The 19,884-nt window shown below is 43.0% G+C and overlaps 1 protein-coding gene across 4 annotated transcripts in view; it reads right to left on the bottom strand.

Annotated features, from left to right (window-relative positions):
- BTRC (beta-transducin repeat containing E3 ubiquitin protein ligase) overlaps positions 1 to 6,761 on the bottom strand; it is a 183,004-nt gene extending 176,243 nt beyond the window's left edge. The window contains exon 1 of one of the 4 annotated variants that reach the window (XM_040254223.1): positions 6,602 to 6,761. In XM_040254223.1, the coding sequence (XP_040110157.1) occupies positions 6,602 to 6,649 (48 nt within the window). In that variant the 5' untranslated portion in view covers positions 6,650 to 6,761. The remainder of the gene's footprint in view (positions 1 to 6,601) is intronic. The other 3 variants (XM_040254222.1, XM_040254224.1, XM_040254225.1) reach the window with 3 other exon arrangements.
- Between the last annotated feature and the right edge of the window lie 13,123 nt (positions 6,762 to 19,884).

The following is a 19,884-nucleotide window of genomic DNA, read 5'->3' as shown; positions in this document are numbered from 1 at the left end:
CCCAAGTAATGCTTTTTAATCCACCATTTCACAAGTAACCACATTAACAGTTTAGTGTCATACTTCCTGAGAGGTACAAGGATTTATGCATCCATGCTGCAAAAACATTGTCCACATGCTACAATTCTGTTTCCATAATGTTTCAGAGAAGGCCTGGAAGTCTCCCAGACATCAGAAAATATCCTTGCAGCCCTAAGTTTAGGTGCAGAGAAGGGGTTATTAAGACCTCTAAACCTAACACCAAGGGAGTTGCTAAGGCACTATGTATGACCTTGGTTCAAATTCTGTTACAGTTCAACTTCTGTTACAAATGCTGTTGGAGGCACATCAACCTTATCTTCCCCAAGTACAGAAAAATAGTATTGTGATATTGATGAACTTTTCAGGTTATCACTGTGGATTAAAGTCAAGATTCTGATTATTTCTTTAACACCTATTTTCTACACAACATAATACAGAGAGACATGCTGCGTTAGGTGTCATTCGGCAACCAAAACGAGAAAGTGCTAGTCAGAATAGCACTCACACAGTAGTTGTAAGAGTAAGCATTTTACCATTCTTCTACAAATCGAGTGTATTAGATTATTATAGATTATTATTACTAGAGTAGATTATTGTGCAAGTTGCTCTCTCTTCCATTCCTTCTATGGGCAGCATATACTTTCCCATCTCCTCAACTTACTTTGGTGAACGGAATATCAGCACGTACCATACAACCAATGATTGAAAGGAATCTGAACCAGTGGTCTTGCTCTCTTGCGCCTCTACTATAGCTATGAGGACAGCTCAGCCTGGGAAGTCACTGTCTCTTCAGTCTCAGTCTCAGAAAAATATGTGAAACAGTCCTGAGTGAGCAGCCAAATCCAGAGAAACCCAACAAAATTCAGCCTATGTCATCCAATGTTCAGCAAACCCACATGTTCTTGAGAATAAATATCTATCATTAAACTGCCGTGACACATTGTGGGGTTTTATCACTCAGCAATAGCCAATCGATACAATGATACTGTGGCAACTTCATTTCCTAATAATTCAAATCATTAGAAAATGTGTATATAAATCTGGACAGCAATTCTCCACTCTGGCCCATTTGGCCAGCAAAGAAATATGCCATCATATTCCACTGTTTCTCTGAACCTCAAGGATGAAATACAGTGTAGGTCTCAAGTCAGACTGCCAGGATTTGATCTCAGGCTTCTTGCTAAGCAGAGTGACTTTGCACAAGTTACTTAACCTCTCTGGAATCAGTTTCCTTATCCAAATATGGGAGCAACAATAGTACTGAATCTATCTTACAGAATTATTGGGAGGATTAAATTAAACAATAGTATATGGAAAGAATTTAGAACAGCAACTAGTAAACACTAAATAAATACATATTAGCTATTCATGGCTGATCATATTTTTCAAAAACAAAGAAAAATAAATAAACAAAACCCTCCCATTTCTACCGTGTTTATCCTATAATTGACACAGACAGAATCAAGTCACAAGCCTGGGAATAGGAAAACAAGTGTACCTGAAAGGAGAGCCAAATCTCAGAAAGGAGAAAGAAATCAAGAAGAAATTCCAACTCAGTTCTGTGACTTTTGCTCCTCTGCTCCTCATCCCCACCCTGGCCACGTAAAAAGGCAATCCAGGAACTATGGTGGTAGTACCCCAGAGAACAAATCACATTCTTAGTTCAACATTACTCTCAGTATCTAGTCCACTATTGCTATCTCTGAGGCTTCTATAAAATGTTCTAGCTTAATTTCAATCAGACTTCGGAAAACTAAAGGAAATTATCCAGCGATAATTCCCTCAGCACAAGGTGAATCTAGAATACTAGTTGAAGTGGTAAGATCAGGTGGACCCTTCCCATAGAGATGGTCTCCCTCCTCCACTGCTGATGTTAGGATGATGAATTTGATTTATTAAGAAGGCAGTTTTCTTTATAGTGACCAAGACTGTTAAACACTGGCAAATATTTTCTACTTCATCCACAATGAATTCTTATTATAAACATTTAGAAAGCACTTTCATGCTATATTAAAATATTGCTAGAAAGTACATGGTATCTCAAATATTTTAATACCACAAAGATTATTTTTTCTTTATTCATTCTTTTTGTAAGTTGTAATGCCATTTACCACAAATAATTTTATCTATACATGATCAAGATCTTACATCATGTCTCATCTCCCTCTAGAAAGGGAAAAAAATTCTTAACTGCTTCCTTCTTTAAGGATTTAAACAATACATAAATAATATAGAATAATAAGTAGTCTCCTTTGAAAGTTCACTTTCTAATTTAGCAATAAAAATTTTCTGGCAATCATTCAAAATAGAATTTTTACTCCACATTTAATAATTCACTTCCAATAACTTACTACATCTATCACAACATGAATCAAGAAAATGAACACAAAGAATTATCATTAATTTGTAATTTCATACTCCAATGCCTATATAAGAGTATTCAGAAAAGAAACTGAAGGCTAATTTAAATTGAAAACAGGTAAGAATCCACTTGCCAATGCAAGTGACACAGGAGATGTGACCTTGATCCCTAGGCCAAGAAGATCCCCTGGAGTAGGAAATGGCAACCCATTCCAGTCTTCTTTCCTGGAAAATTTCATGGACAGAAAAGACTGGTGGGCTGAAGTCCATGGGGTCACAAAGAGTTGCTGAGCATGCATGCAAGAGATATTAATATACAGAAACTCTGACAAACTAAGAACTAGCTTCAAATGTTATCCAACCAGCTGGTAATCAATCTCACTGATTTAAAGAAAAGTCCATCACAGTGAAAAATCTGAATACTTATTTTAAAATGCAATTTGTTTATATATATATATGGTTCTCAAGCAAATAAAAGTTCCTGAATCATATCAATTCATCCAGTATTATCTCTACAGTAACATTATTAAGACAAGTTATGCAGGAGATCACGATTGTTTTTTAAGAAGTTTATCTCAAAAATGAGATGTCTCCAAAGCATTCCAAGTGTTAATAGCCACAAATGTGGCTGATCCCATCTGTATTTTCAGCCTGAGCATCCAACTAGAACAGCATCTATGGTAGCCAGTCTCAAAAGGTCCTGGCCCCGAGAAACTTCCCTCTCTCTGTTCATGCATGCTACTCTTTTTGTCTACAGGGAGAGATTATTTTCCCTCCCTCTGACTCTGGGCTGGCCTTTACTGTCTCTGACCAATAGCAACATTCTCAACTTCCAAACCTAGGACTTAAGAAAATTGGCTGGCTTCTATTTCTTATCTCCTGGAATGCTCCCCTTCTTAGAACCCAGACACCATGCTTTAAGGAAATCCAAACGAAGGCCATGTGGAGAAAGAAGGACAAGAAGGCCTTATTGCTAGCTGAACTCACAGACAGTGGCTGGCCGTGAGAAACTGGCCATTTTGGGCCAGCCATGAGAGATTGTGGCCATTTTGAACATTCCAGCCAACACTAGGCGAAACAGAAAATGCACCAATCAATGAAAGATTTATGTTTGTTACACAGCAAGTTAACCTTTACACTGTTTCACTTATCTATCAATAAAAAAACTATTTTATACATCCTGAAATTATTTCATCCATGTGTCAAATTTTCCTAGTTCTAAGATCCTGAGACCAGTTTATCCTGTCCATTTAAAAATAAATTTCAAATCCATCCCTCAACTTGTCATATAAATAAATAGATAAAATACAGAAGGATAGACAGATATAGATATAGTACAGATATTCAAAGATAAAGTTTAAGTCTAGACCATGTATGAATTATGGTCAAATCTGAATCGGTCTCACTGATAAGGTTTTATTATAAAAATTAATCAAATTACTACATCAATACAGTAATGAGCAAAATTCATAAAAGAGAATATCCATTTCATGCTATTTTAAACAAAATTTTATATTTTCTTAAACTGTAGAAATCAGGGCATCCTATACAAAAATTGTCATTCACACCTCAGAATTGAGGGAAAGGATAAGGACAAAATAAAGCCAAATACTATATAAAAATTTCAATATGATTAAAAGGATAGTCTTTTCCATGTGTACTGTGCATTAATTACCAGGTGCAAGCACAAATAAAATATCTTCCTATCTCAAATGACTAAGTAAACAAACATAACAGGGTAAATGGGACCAAAGGCAGGTTGTGACTTAGATTCATAATAAGACTGTTACTGAGGTGAAAAGGGCTTCCCCTGGTGGCTCAGACGGTAAAGAATCCACCTGTAATGCGGGAGACCTGGGTTCAATCCCTGGGTTGAGAAGATCCCCTGGAGAAGGAAATGGCAACCCACTTCAGAATTCTTGCCTGGAGAATCCCCATGGACAGAGGAGCCTGGCGGGCCATAATCCAAGGGGTCTCAAAGAATCGGATACAACTGAGCAACTAAGCACAGCACTGAGCTGAAAAAGAATGCCAAATCTTTAACTCTCCATTCTGTTGCAGTTATTAAGGTGTCATTCTTGGTGACTCTTTTCCAGCTGGCCTTCTCGCAAACAGCAGCCATAACAGCAGGCAAGGTCAAAAATGAAAGTAACTAAAATTGAAGAAAAATTGGTTTCTCCTTAAGGAAACTGACTCAACATTTAATAATGTGTGGTGTCCCAAAAGCTTCAAACTACTCATGGCCATCTCTAGCTCCAACTTTAACTCAATCAGGAGACCATTATCAAAACAATCCACTGGTACAAAGCAGAGATCAATTGGTTGAAAATGTTCCTAGGCTGAGGTCTATCAGGGAGTAAAGAAGATGATCTCATAAGGTCCCTTTATGATCTGTTAAAAATCACATTATTCCATAAATCTGACACGTGTCAAGATTAGGATTGAGTCAACCTCTAAGCAGAAAAACAAAAATAAGCAGCTGTCACTTTTCTTACTTAAATCTAGAAGCTGGCTGTACACACAAAGCAACTTCGTCTCACTTCTGAAGTCCACAACAATTCTGAAGCCTCTTAATATTTTAGAATTTCAACAGTGGGCAGAAACTCAAGAACTTTCGTCAGGTCTAATAGTATTTTGTTAAAGATACACTTGAACTTTAGTTAAGCATTTTAGAAAGCACTAATACAAAATAAATAAAGTTACAGTAAATTTGACCAGACTCTTAAATTATATTCTTGTAAATGCAGCAGTTTAAAGCCTAAATTCAATTAGGTTAGTGTCCATGGTTTGTTTAGATTTGTTTTGGTATCTAAGGCCAAGGAGACAAAACAACAACTATCCAACAAAAGAAATAAAGATTTGGAGTGACAGGTTACAATTACCTCTGAAAAAGCAAACAGACTGTAAAATAATATCAATGGTCCCTATGGACACCAGTTAAGACAGAAAGAAGTCTATGCATCCCCCATCATTCTTTAGCTGTAACCACAAAGTCTGGTCATCTGGGATATACAAATGAAGCTTCAGATTAAATGCATCAAATAGCTATACAAATTTGCTAAACATACACATATCAAAAAAAGAAAAGCATGATACAAAGTTAAAGAACTAGACTCCAAAGGATTGAAACACACCCACAAAATTCAAGTTCATACTGTGCTTCAACCTAAAAGTCCTAAGTAACTACTAACCCTGACATTTCCTATTATTCTCCACCATCTGCATTCCCCCTTTTATCTCCTGAATTTCTCCAGTGATCTTATTACTTCTTATGGGTCTTTGGATGCTAATCTGCATAGCCTTTCCATTCCCAAAAAGTGATACTGCACCTGATCTCCACATTTTACTGTCTCTACGATATTGCATCGTTTTGTTTTACACTATTAGATATTAATTTTGCCCCTAATCTCCTGTACCTAGGTTTCCCTAACCAGTGAACCTCTTCTGTCTTCTTTCAAACCAGAGGATGTATACCCTTTCCTGATACCTGTAACTCTGGCATCTATTCAACCTCTTCCCTTTCCCAAAGACTGTCATCACAGCGCTAGATCCCCGTCCCCAGTCCTTTCCTTCCCAAGTAAGGCCTAGTTCTTTCCAGAGTTTGCCAACATTAGTTTGTTTGGCCAAGCTGGGATTGTACCCTGAAGGCTCTCTCTCCCACCTCACTCTACAAGGCTGTGAGCCTCTCACCAGTCCTCTCTCTGCTCTACCTTAGATCCATCCGCATCCAGCCTTGCCCGTTTTTCCCACCCTCCTCCCACTCCCAGTATCTTTCCTCCCACTGTCCAGCGTTCCCCTTCCCTACTACTGAATGCACCTCTTCTCCAGGGCCTCACCCGTAACCCTCACACCGGCAAGGCCCTGCCAGCGGCCTCACAGCGTCTCTCCTGGCCTCCTCAGCTCTTCAGTAACTGTCCCTACGCCCCTTACTCTCCAGGGCCCCGCGCGCCCCAGAGACCCCTCCCCGATTAAGCTCCCGCTGTCACTTGGCCTCTCATCCACAAGATGGCGGAGCTGCTGCCCCCACCCCCGGGTCCTCTCCGCAACCCCTCCTACCTCCCAGAAGCTCCCGTCCCGTCCCTCCAGCCGCCCCCGCCGCCGGCCTCGGCCCAGGGTCTCGCTGCGCCCTCCTCCAACGGGCAGGCAGCCCAGGCCCGAGCCTCAGAGACGCCGCCAACGCACCGCCTGCACAGTTCCCCGGCCTGCACCTTCTCCTCACCATAAACTTGAGCGCTTTTTCCTGCAGCACCGCCTCGGCCGGGTCCATAATCGCCAGGGGCCACTGGGTCTGCACTCCGCCAGGGCCGCCCCCTTGATGCCAGGCCGCAGCCAACGCAGCGCCCGGATCCCGCCTCCTCTTCCTTTCCTCCGCCCTCTTACCTCTCAGGCACTGGCAGGGGGGCCAGGGAGGACAAGGTGTCCTTTGCGCATGCGTGTTGCCCGCTGGCTCACGGGATTTGTGGTTCTGGAGCTTCCTGAAGCAAAAAGTGACGCCACACCATGAACTGCAACTCCCGCGGTTCACTGCGGTAGGGTCGCGGTGTCTCCCAAGCCAAATCTAGACAACTGACCGTCGTGTAGCGAAGATCAGCGTATGGGAATCGTAGTTTGCGGCGTCTAGAGCTGAGAAACGGGAGGGGCATCGGTGTCTCCCTGGTTACCGAGCGACGCCAGTGGCGACTTGCCTGGCAATTGATATCAAGATGGCGACCAGCGTCTCACCTGTAGCCCAAATACTGGAAAAAGCTGTGAGAGGACAGAGAAGCTAGCGCCTCCTTAACTGTTGTTATAGAGAACTGGACGCCCCCCAAATTCCTATGTCTGGCGTCTGAGGGACGGATTTCGACTGAGACGCTGGGCCTATGGGCACCTAGCAGTAGCTTCATGCTGAAATGCAGTTTCAAGGTCTTCCTAAGTCATCGCGCCACACTTCCACCTTATTCTAACCCACTATAAGTCAGGGTCTAAGGATTCGACTCAGAATATTCTCTGGTGTTTAGCACTCAGAAACCATGGCCGGCTACTGCTAACCCTGAGATGTAAGCCCTGCATTCAGGGTTAAATGGGTACTTCTAAAAGGTCTTTAATGGTGGGATATAATGGCCATCCAGCAAATAAAGCATGTAGTATTTAGTTTGGCCTTAAAGGGGACTGTACGAATTTATTTTGGAAATCAGCTTACCGTAAAATGCGAAAACACTAGGGTTGTGCTAAAGGTGACAGGCTTGTACAAAATATCTGAGTTTATAAAATAGGGAAATAGCTTTTCGTTTATAGGGAAATCTTCCACTGTATATTTTATTCATTTGTTCATTCAACAAACAGCACATATAACCGTGTGCAGATAACTGTGCCCAAGAGATGGGGATTCAGTAGTGAACAGAATAGTCCTGCTCTCATGGAACTTACATTTCTAGTATGTCAATACTTTGTCCTACTCATCCCTATGTTCTCAGAACTCAGCACATTACCTAATATATAATAAAGTTAATTAAAAGTTATACTCTTGAATTTTTTTTTTTAAGGGACTTCCCTGGTGGTCCGGTGGCTAAGACTCCCTACTCCCAGTGCACTGAGCCCAGTTTCCATCCCTGGTCAGGGAACTAGATCCTAAATGCCCCAACTAAGAGTTCACATGCTGTAACCAAGATCAAAGATTCCAGGTGCCTCCACTAAGACCCAGTGCAGGCAAATAAATGAATAAATTTGAAAAAAAATTTAAGTTCTACTACTACTACTATTGCAAAATGAAGACTCAAAATTCATTCATGTAAAAACTACCTGCAACTTTTCATAGGCAGTATGTGATATGGTTGCCAAAAAAGCTAAAGTTTGAAAGTTAGGCAACTTGAAGAGAGTAGTGTCTGGGGAATACAGTTTTATGGTTTTACTCTGTTTTGAATCACTAAGACCACACCTGGAGCACTTTGTTCAGTTATGGGCACCATGTTCTGTAAACATCTTATGCAGGAGCACAGCCAAGGACAAGATAACCGAAAGAGAAAATATTGATAAATGACTACTCTGAAAAAAGAGCACTTAGGAATAACATGGCAAATAAATTCAAGTATTTTAAAATATTGAAAGGCATATGTATATAGCTCTATAGGGTAAAGTAGGACCACTGGATGGGATAATAATAGTGATGGTGGTGATGATGATAACAGCTGTCACTTTATTAGCTCTTTGTGACTAGGTATCCTATATTCATAATTTATAATATAGAGTAACTTTGTAAAGCAGGTATTATTATCCCTAATTTACAGATGAAGTAAGTGAGACTAAGAGGAGATAAGTAACTTGATCAAGTCGCCCAGCAAATTACATCATCAGGATTCTAACCCCATCTGCTTGACTGCAAGGCCTGTGCTATTTTCACTGAACTACACTGTAATGACACAAGACTCAGATTCACGCTTTCTAGTAACCAGAGCTGTCTTGACAAAGGAAACATAGAGGCAGGGTGACCATGTTGTCTGAAAATATAGAGGCAGGATTGTCTAGGAGAGTTAAGTTTGGGTGGGAGGTTAATATCCTTTACTGTAAAATTCTGTTGATAAGTCATTTGTTTTATTTTACTTTAGGTGTTAGTTACTCAGTTGTGTCTGACTCTTTTACGACCCCATGGACTGTAGCCTGCCAGGCTCCTCTGTCCGTGGAATTCTCCAGTAAGAATACTGGAGTGGGCAGCTATTCTCTTCTTCAGGTGATCTTTCCAAGCCAGAGACTGAACTCCAGGTCTCCTGCATTGCAGGCAGATTCTTTACCATCTGAACCACCAGGGAAGCCCTTGTTATCCATGGAGTATGAAAATATTGCCCAATGAGATTGGCATTCTTTTGGTTTGTATGGTTTTTGCAAAACAGATATTGTTTTGCGTGTTAAAATTTAAATTCACAAAGGTAATATTGTTATGTGTCTCATTGTGTTTCTTTTTTTTTTTCATTGTGTTTCATACTTTCTTCACCTAGTACCTGTGGTTTTACAATCCATTTACATTGTTATGTACATCAAACATGATGCTTCTAACTGAATAGTCTAATGGTGTGTATTCCCCACATTCTACCCATTCACTCTCCCACCAAAGACTCTAGTTCCCAGGACTTCCCTGGTGGTCCAGTGGCTAAAGCTCCATGCTCCTAATGCAGCGGGTGTGGGTTTGATCCCTGGTCAAGGAACTGGATCCCATATGCCACAACTAAAGAATTTACATGCTTCAACTAAGACCCAGTGCAGCTAAATAAACAAATAAAAAGACTCCAGTTCCCAATAACACTGCAGTGATCAACTTCCTACATTCCTCCGTGAATGAGAATATATTTGGGAATACACACCTAAGACCGTATTTGCTGGTTCATAGGCTATTAAGGACATTTAATTGGGCTGCTGCTGCTGCTGTTAAGTCACGTCAGTCGTGTCCAACTCTATGCAACTCTATAGACAGCAGCCCACCAGGCTCCTGTCCCTGGGATTCTCCAGGAAAGAATACTAGAGTGGGTTGCCATTTCCTTCTCCAGTGCATGAAAGTGAAAAGTGAAAGTGAAGTCGTTCAGTTGTATCCAACTCTTCGCAACCCCAAGGACTGTAGCCTACCAGGCTCCTCCGTCCATGGGATTTCCCAGGCAAGAGTACTGGAGTGGGTTGCAATTGCCTTCTCCATTAATTGGGCTATGTAGAGCCAAATTGCAGTACAGAAACACCAGGACAGTGTACACCTCATCACACTACTCTACCACACTCAGGGTTACCAAACTACCAGCTCCCTTTTTATTTTGCCAGTCTGTATATTTTACTTTGGGCAACCTCCAACCCACAAGGATCATGCCCTTCGTTAAACTATTCTGCCCCTCTAACCCTCTGCAGTCTGTACTTATAACCCATAGCAGGACAGAGCTAGAAATATTCTACACATGTCTGTGCTTTCTGTTCATCCCATTGCCACTGCTCTCTCAATCCTAATTGCAAATAAGAGTCATTTGAGGAACTTTATAAAAAAATAATGGTGCCCAAGCTTTACCCTTAATTTAATAAGTCTGTGGATGTGGAGAGCTGACTCACTGGAAAAGACCCTGATGCTGGGAAAGACTGAGGGTGGGAGAAGAAGGGGACAACAAAGGATGAGATGGTTGAATGGCATCACTGACACAATGGACATGGGTTTGGGTGGACTCCAGGAGTTGGTGATGAACAGGGAGGCATGGTGTGCTGCAGTTCATGGGGTAGCAAAGTAGCAAAGAGTCGGACACAACTGAGCAGCTGAACTGAACTGAAGCCCTTGGCAATGGTAATTTTGGAAGGTCCCCAGGTGATTCTAATCTGCAGCCAGATTTGAGACGTTGCCTTGGAGTCTAGATGCTCAGTGCTTCTTGCTGATCTCTGCTATCCAGATTCCCCTCTAAGCCTACCTTGCCTTCCAAAATCTAGAATTACTCAACAGTTCCCCACCCTGCCCCCCATCACCACCACAATCCTCTGTTTTCCAAGGTTCCTCTGTCCATGGGATTCTTCAGGCAAGAATACTAGAATCGGTTGCCATTTCCTTCTCCAGGGGATCTTTCCCAACCAGGAATCAAACCCAGGTCTCCTGCATTGCAGGCAGATTCTTTACCAACTGAGCTACAAGGGAATCCCTAAGAACAGCCAATCAATACTTAAAGCTGAATGGAAGCAAAGTGATCAACTGATTAAATATCCATCAACTATTTGAGTATCTGATACGCTTAATCCTAGGTCAAGAGGTCCTGTGGAGGTGGGAAGGTTATTTGTATTTCATTTGGTAGGAAAGATACTGTTTAGCTGGGAGGTAAATAAAGAATGTCCCCTTCCTGTCTCCACCGTCGTCTTACTGCCTTGTCCTCATAAAAGATCAACAGTCAGTTCTCGATTTAGGAAAGTTTGCTAACCCCACTGAGGCTATATGCTTTTGTGCCTAAGTAGAAGGAATCATCAACACTGTGGGTTCCCTCAACAGACACGCCCACTGCCACAGGCCAAAACTATTCTTTTCTGGATAGAGCAGTCAATCCCTTTCAGGGCAGCTCTGTGGAGTGGGGATGGGGTGGGGTGATGGTAAAGCTGCTAAAAAGAGCATTTCAGGCAAAGTTGCATTTTTTAAAATTTTTATTCATTATTTATTTTTGGCCATGCTGGGTCTTCCTTGCTGCGCTCAGGCTTTCTTTAGTTGTGGCAAGTAGGGGCTACTCTTTGTTGTGATGCTCCGGCTTCTCATTGCAGTGACTTTTCTTGTTGTGGAGCAGGGGCTCTAGCCTCAGTAGTCGTGGCACATGAGCTCCGTAGTTTTGGCTCCCTGTCTACAACACAGGCACAATATTTGCGATACGTGGGCTTAGTTGCTCCAAAGCATGTGGGATCTTTCTGGACCAGGGATCAAACCCATGTCTCCTGCACTGGCAGGCAGATTCTTTATCACTGAGCCACCAGGGAAGCCCTGCCAGCTGGATTTTTAACCACTGGACCACCAGGGAAGTCTCAAGTTGCATTTGATGGTGCAGTCTGAGAACCAAAACAAGATTATGGTGGCTTTAGAAGAAGAGTGGCACTAGACGAGAGCACAGAAGACAATAACATGGGGCTCTATAGGCAAGCCATTATTCAGCCAACAGACACTGTCAGGAGAACCGGCCAACATTCTTTCTAACCGGGGTCAGTGCCTGTGCCTTACCAACTATAAAATATCCTGACTTTCACTCCAGCTTAGATGCCAGATTAAGGAATTTGGACTTTATTGTGAAGGTTGCAAGAAACTACTGAACATTTTTTTTAAAGCAGGGCTGCAGCATGGCCCGATTTGTAATTTTAGAAAATCTCTTGCAGCTGGAGACTGGTAAAAGGATTATGAGGTGGCTGAAATCTTCCTGGGAGGAATGATGGAGGTCTGATGAGGGAGGTGATGAAAAAAGAAAGCAGATAGATTCCAGGGATGTTGAAGAGATAGAATCTGTAGGACATGGTGATTAATTAGATATGTCATGGATGATGTTAAAAGGATGTATCAAAGATGACTTCTAGGTATCTGGTTCAGGAAACAGGATGAATGAGGAATGCTATTTTTTGAGACAGGGAAAAGAAAAGAAGGAACAGGTAGTGGAAAGATACTCAGTTTTTTACGGTTTTTTTTTTTTTTTTTTTTGACAGATTGCTTCAAGATACCTGTGAGACTTCTACATGGATTCAGACATCAAAGAGGCAGTTGGATATTCAGAACTGAACCTGAAGAGAAAGTCCTGGACTATAGATAGGGATCTTCAACATATAGGTGGCAATTGAAGGAAAGGATGAAGTCATGCAGGAAAACTGCAAGCAGTGTGAAGAACCGCAGGTCTAGGATGAAATTCTGAAGAACGTTAAGATTTACAGGATAAGCAGAAGAAGAGCCAGCAAAAGGAGCCCAAGAAGTGACCAGAGAGAAAGGAGGAAAACCTGGCAAGTGTGGATCACGGGGGGACGCAGATGCCATACTGCAGTGAGTTGAAGAGGAAAGGTGAGGAAATGGAGACTGCTGAGTCTCTTCTTACAAGATATATGGCTATCCAGGGAAGAAAAGAAGAGATAGCACTGGGGTTAGAGGTAGAAATAGGAGGGTCTAACGGGCAGGTCATGGTGGAGAGGTCTGACAGAATATGGTCCACTGAAGAAGGGAAGGGCAAACCACTTCAGTATTCTTGCCTTGAGAACCCCATGAACAGTATGAAAAGGCAAAATGATAGGATACTGAAAGAGGAACTCCCCAGGTAAGTAGGTGCCCAATATGCTACTGGAGATCAGTGGAGAAATAACTCCAGAAAGAATGAAGGGATGGAGCCAAAGCAAAAACAATACCCAGCTGTGGATGTGACTGGTGATAGAAGCAAGGTCCGATGCTGTAAAGAGCAATATTGCATAGGGACCTGGAATGTTAGGTCCATGAATCAAGGCAAATTGGAAGTGGTCAAACAGGAGATGGCAAAAGTGAACATCGACGTTCTAAGAATCAGCGAACTAAAATGGACTGGAATGGGTGAATTTAACTCAGATGGCCATTATATCTACTACTATGGGCAGGAATCCCTTAGAAGAAAGGGAGTAGCCATCATGGTCAACAAAAGAATCTGAAATGCAATACTTGGATGCAGTCTCAAAAACGACAGAATGATCTCTGTTCATTTCCAAGGCAAACCATTCAATATCACGGTATCCAAGTCTATGCCCCTACCAGTAACGCTGAAGAAGCTGAAGTTGAACAGTTCTATGAAGACCTACTCTCCGGGCGCTGGGCGAAGAGGAGCTGTGTGTCAATCTGGCCAATCGCGCGTCTCTTTCTCCTCCCGCGCAGCCCGGCCTCTGAAACGCGTGGCGGCTAGCGCGCTCTTTGTGCTGTTTGGGGATGGCTGAGGGAGGTACCGTGCGGGGTGTGGAGTGGGGGTCTGACAGCTGAACTTCTTCGCGGTTCGGATGGGGAATTGAATAATGCTCCCTTTCCGCGGTCAAGGCACCTCTCAGCTCCACCTCAGGTTTTGGGTGTCTCGAGGGCTCGTGTGGGCCTTCTGTAGTGGCTGGAGGGGACGGAGGGCTCCTCTGGTATTTCACCCTGTAAAGTTGATGGCCTTTGAGAAACTTCAGTCTCTCCTTTTCACGGTCTCTTTGCTATTTAATTGAAAACGATGCAGACAGGAGTAAACTTACCTGTGCTTGTGCTCCTTATTCCTCACCCCCCGGGGGTCGTTAGTTTTAGGCACACAGCTTCTAGGATTTAGGGTAGTGTAACAGGTCTGATTATGTTTATTTAAGTGGGATAGTAGTGGGAAATAGGAGAATGTGATCCATAATCAAGAGGAAGAGTAATCAATAGATAAAGGCATAAGATGAACTCAATTTAAAAACCGACGAGCACTTTAAAGAAGTTATAAATATATATTTTTAATTTTAAAATATTGTCTTCCCTTGTGGCTCAGCTGATAAAGAATCCGCCTGCAATACGGGAGACCTGGGTTCAATCCCTGAGCTGGGAAGATCCCCTGCAGAAGGGACCGGCTACCCACTCCAGTATTCTGGCCTGGAGAACGCCATGGACTGTATAGACCATGGGGTCGCAAAGAGTTGGACACGACTAAGCGATTTTCACTTCACTATGAAGACCTACAAGACCTTTTAGAACTAACACCCAAAAAAGATGTCCTTTTCATTATAGGGGACTGAAATGCAGAAGTAGGAAGTCAAGAAACACCTGGAGTAACAGGCAAATTTGGCCTTGGAATATGGAATGAAGCAGGGCAAAGACTAATAGAGTTTTGCCAAGAGAATGCACTGGCCATAGCAAATACCCTCTTCCAACAACACAAGAGAAGACTCTACTCATAGACATCACCAGATGGTCAACACTGATATCAGACTGACTATATTCTTTGCAGCAAAAGATGGAGAAGCTCTATACAGTCAACAAAAACAAGACCAGGAGCTGACTGTGGCTCAGATCATGAACTCCTTATTGCCAAATTCAGACTTAAATTGAAGAAAGTAGGGAAAACCACTAGACCATTCAGGTATGACCTAAATCAAATCCCTTATGATTATACAGTGGAAGTGAGAAATAGATTTAAGGGACTAGATCTGATAAATAGAGTGCCTGATGAACTATGGACGGAGGTTCATGACACTGTACAGGAGACAGGGATCAAGACCGTCCCCATGGAAAAGAAATGCAAAAACGCAAAATGGCTGTCTGGGAGCCCTTACAAATAGCTGAGAAAAGAAGAGAAGTGAAAAGCAAAGGAGAAAAGGAAAGATATAAGCATCTGAATGCAGAGTTCCAGAGAAGAGCAAGGAGAGATAAGAAAGCCTTCTTCAGCGATCAATGCAAAGAAATAGAGGAAAACAACAGAATGGAAAAGACTAGAGATCTCTTCAAGAAAATTAGAGATACCAAGGGAACATTTCATGCAAAGATGAGCTCGATAAAGGACAGAAATGGTATGGACCTAACAGAAGCAGAAGATATTAAGAAGAGGTGGCAAGAATACACAGAAGAACTGTACAAAAAAGATCTTCACGACCCAGATAATCACGATGGTGTGATCACTCACCTAGAGCCAGACATCCTGGAATGTGAAGTCAAGTGGGCCTTAGAGAGCATCACTACAAACAAAGCTAGTGGAGGTGATGGAATTCCAGTTGAGCTATTTCAAATCGTGAAAGATGATGCTGTGAAAGTGCTGCACTCAATATGCCAGCAAATTCAGAAAACTCAGCGTGGCCACAGGACTGGAAAAGGTCAGTTTTCATTCCAATCCCAAAGAAAGGCAATGCCAAAGAATGCTCAAACTACCACACAATTGCACTCATCTCACACGCTAGTAAAGTAATGATCAAAACTGTCCAAGCCAGGCTTCAGCAGTACACGAACCATGAACTTCCAGATGTTCAAGCTGGTTTTAGAAAAGGCAGAGGAACCAGAGATCAAATTGCCAACGTCTGCTGGATCATCGAAAAAGCAAGAGAGTTCCAGAACAACATCTATTTCTGCTTTATTGACTATGCCAAAGCCTTTGACTGGGTGGATCACTATAAACTGTGGAAAATTCTGAAAGAGATCAGAATACCAGAGCACCTGAACTGCCTCTTGAGAAACCTATATGCAGGTCAGGAAGCAACCGTTAGAACTGGACATGGAACAACAGACTGGTTCCAAATAGGAAAAGGAGTACATCGAGGTTGTATATTGTCACCCTGCTTATTTAACTTATATGCAGAGTACATCATGAGAAACGCCGGGCTGGAAGAAGCACAAGCTGGAATCAAGATTGCTGGGAGAAATATCAATAACCTCAGATATGCAGATGACACCACCCTTATGGCAGAAAGTGAAGAGGAACTAAAAAGCCTCTTGATGAAAGTGAAAGAGGAGAGTGAAAAGTTGGCTTAAAGCTCAACATTCAGAAAACAAAGATCATGGCATCCAGTCCCATCACTTCATGGCAAATAGATGGGGAAACAGTGGAAACAGTGTCAGACTTTATTTTGGGGGGCTCCAAAATCACTGCAGATGGTGATTGCAACCATGAAATTAAAAGACAGTTACTCCTTGGAAGGAAAGTTATGACCAACCTAGATAGCATATTGAAAAGGAGAGACGTTACTTTGCCAACAAAGTTCCATCTAGTCAAGGCTATGGTTTTCCAGTGGTCATGTATGGATGTGAGAGTTGGACTGTGAAGAAAGCTGAGCACCGAAGAATTGATGCTTTTGAACTGTGGTGTTGGAGAAGACTCTTGAGAGTCCCTTGGACTGCAAGGAGATCCAACCAGTCCATTCTAAAGGAGATCAGTCCTGGGTGTTCTTTGGAAGGACTGATGCTAAAGCTGAAACTCCAATACTTTGGCCACCTCATGCGAAGAGTTGACTCATTGGAAAAGACTCTGATGCTGGGAGGGATTGGGGGTAGGAGGAGAAGGGGACAACAGAGGATGAGATGGCTGGATGGCATCACCGACTCGATGGACATGAGTTTGAGTGAACTCTGGGAGTTGGTGATGGCAGCGAGGCCTGGCGTGCTGCAATTCATGGGGTCGCAAAGAGTTGGACACGACTGAGCAACTGAACTGAACTGAAGAAGACATAGTGAAATCTAGATGCGAGAATTAGCCTTCAGTGACAGAAATGGAGGGAGAAAGTATGGGTACAAAGGCAGATAGGGTATAGAGGTGGCGGAGAAAGGTTGAAGAAATGCCTTTATAATGGATGTTGGAATAGGCAACCAGCAATCTCTGCCACACAGAGAAAACAGACTTTTTTTGCATTTTCTGCCCTTCTGGATTATGTTTATCCCCTTTCTTTCATTCATTAGCACAAACAATCAAGAAGCAGCTTTACTTAGATTCGATTACTGTTGTTCTAGACCAGTGGTTCTCAGCTGGGGGCAATTTGTCCCCAGAGGATATCTGCTGCTGCTGCTGCTAAGTCGCTTCAGTCATGTCCGACTCTGTGCGACCCCATAGACGGCAGCCCACCAGGCTCCCCCGTCCCTGGGATTCTCCAGGCAAGAACACTGGAGCGGGTTGCCATTTCCTTCTCTGATGCATGAAAGTGAAAAGTGAAAGTGAAGTTGCTTAGTCGTGTCCGACTCTTAGCGACCCCATGGACTGCAGCCTACCAGGATCCTCCATCCATGGGATTTTCCAGGCAAGAGTACTGGAGTGGGGTGCCATTGCCTTCTCCGAAGAGGATATCTAGCAGTACAGTATCTGTGTTCCAGGCCTACATCAGGGAAATGCTGTGAAGGACACAGGATACCTCCTCCTTTTTAAGGATATCTTCTAGAAGTCCAGTAACCATGTGCCCTTGGGCAATTACTTAACCTCTTTATGCCTAATCAGCATGGGGACCATAATAGTTCCTATCTCATTGGGCTGGCCTGAGGATTCATGGAAAATCCTCAGAACATCACCTGGCATGTAGTAAGTACTCAATAAATGTTAACAATTAATAGCTCTAAATTTCATATAATTTGCATATACAATCAAGATGGGCTCAGCTTGGACCTTCTTCCTGAACAATTTAGCCTTAAAACTATTATACAGGACAGAACAAAGTTGGTGTCTATGCTGAGAGATGATCTGGCATGGGGTGTTGGAGCCCAGCTGATATGGTAAGGGCTTCCATGTGGAGGAAGAAGCTCGCAGCAGTGAAGGGAGACATTGTATACACACATTCCCTAGCTCTGCCCACTGTGAGGGTCTTGGAGCAACAATGCTGCTGTGTTATGCTTAGTTGCCCAGTCGTGTCCTACTCTTTGCAACCCCATGAACGGTTGCCCAGCAGGCTGCTCTGGTCATGGGGATTCTCCAGGCAAGAATGCTGGAGTGGGTTGCCATGCCTTCCTCCAGGAGATCTTCCCAACTCAGGAATCAAACCAGGGTCTCCCGCATTAGAGGTGGATTCTTTACCAACTGAGCCACCAGGGAAGCCCAAGAATACTAGAGTGTGTTGCCATGCCCTCCTCCAGGGGATCTTCCCAACCCAGGAATCAAACCAGGGTCTCCTGCATTGCAGGCAGATTCTTTACCATCTGAGCTACCAGGGAAGCCCTGGAGCAGCAATACCCAATAATAGTAACTAGACTTAGCATCCAGATCTTGGCTTCTAAATACCATTCTCCACTAAAAGGAATTAGTGTTCCTTGGGGAAGTAGCTGATTCCAGGGCTAGGACAAGGAAAATACAAGATGAAGCTAGAAAATTTTGTGCCAGAGCACAGGGAAGTACTCAAAGAATAATGGAGCTATGACTCCCAATATACTTAATGATTCGAAAAAGAAAAGAGTAACCTCACAGTGGGGAAGACTGGCAGGCATAACTTTAAGCAAGCAATCAAGGTGAATATCAAGAATTCTCTGGCCATCCAGTGATTCGGACTCCACACTTCTACTGCAGGGGTCACAGGTTTGACCCCTGAGAGGCGAACTAAGATCCTGCACAAGGCATCGTATGCCCTCCCCACACACACAAAAAAAACAGTGAGCGTCATCAGGAATGGGGCAAATTGTAATTGTGTGCCCCTGATAGTGATGAAGGTGAAAGAGGAGAGTGAAAAACTTGGCTTAAACTCAACATTCAGAAAATGAAGATCATGGCATCCCGTCCCATCACTTCATGGCAAATAGATGGGGAAACAGTGGAAACAGTGGCAGACTTTATTTTGGGGGGCTCCAAAATCACTGCAGATGGTGATTGCAACCATGAAATTAAAAGACAGTTACTCCTTGGAAGGAAAGTTATGACCAACCTAGATAGCATATTCAAAAGCAGAGACATTACTTGCCAACAAAGGTCCATCTCGTCAAGGCTATGGTTTTTCCAGTGGTCATGTATGGCTGTGAAAGTTGGACTGTGAAGAAAGCTGAACCCTGAAGAATTGATGATTTTGAACTGTGGTGTTGGAGAAGACTCTTGAGAGTCCCTTGGGCTGCAAGGAGATCCAACCAGTCCATTCTAAAGGAGATCAGTCCTGGGTGTTCTTTGGAAGGACTGATGCTAAAGCTGAAACTCCAATACTTTGGCCACCTCATGCGAAGAGTTGACTCATTGGAAAAGACTCTGATGCTGGGAGGGATTGGGGGTAGGAGGAGAAGGGGACGACAGAGGATGAGATGGCTGGATGACATCACCAACTCGGTGGACATGAGTTTGAGTGAACTCCAGGAGTTGGTGATGGACAGGGTGGCCTGGCGTGCTGCAATTCATGGGGTCGCAAAGAGTCGGACATAACTGAGCGACTGAACTGAACTGAACTGATAGTGATAGGGTTAAAATAGGATAGATATACAGATAGCTATAAAAGTCTCAGCAGGAGTCTATAAATAGAGAGGGAAACCTGGGAAGCTTTGGGAGACCACTGTAAATTGATCACTCAAGAAAGTTATCAGAACCTCGTGGAATGAAACAAGCTTGTCTAACTGTAGAGGGGCTTCCGTGGTGGCTCAGATGGTAAAGAATCTGCCTGCAATGAGGG

This window comes from Oryx dammah, unplaced genomic scaffold (genome assembly GCF_014754425.2).
Source record: "Oryx dammah isolate SB20612 unplaced genomic scaffold, SCBI_Odam_1.1 HiC_scaffold_14, whole genome shotgun sequence".
Lineage (NCBI taxonomy): Eukaryota > Metazoa > Chordata > Mammalia > Artiodactyla > Bovidae > Oryx > Oryx dammah.
The sequence above is the reverse complement of the archived record's forward strand: the minus strand, read 5'-3'. Positions and strand labels throughout refer to the sequence as shown.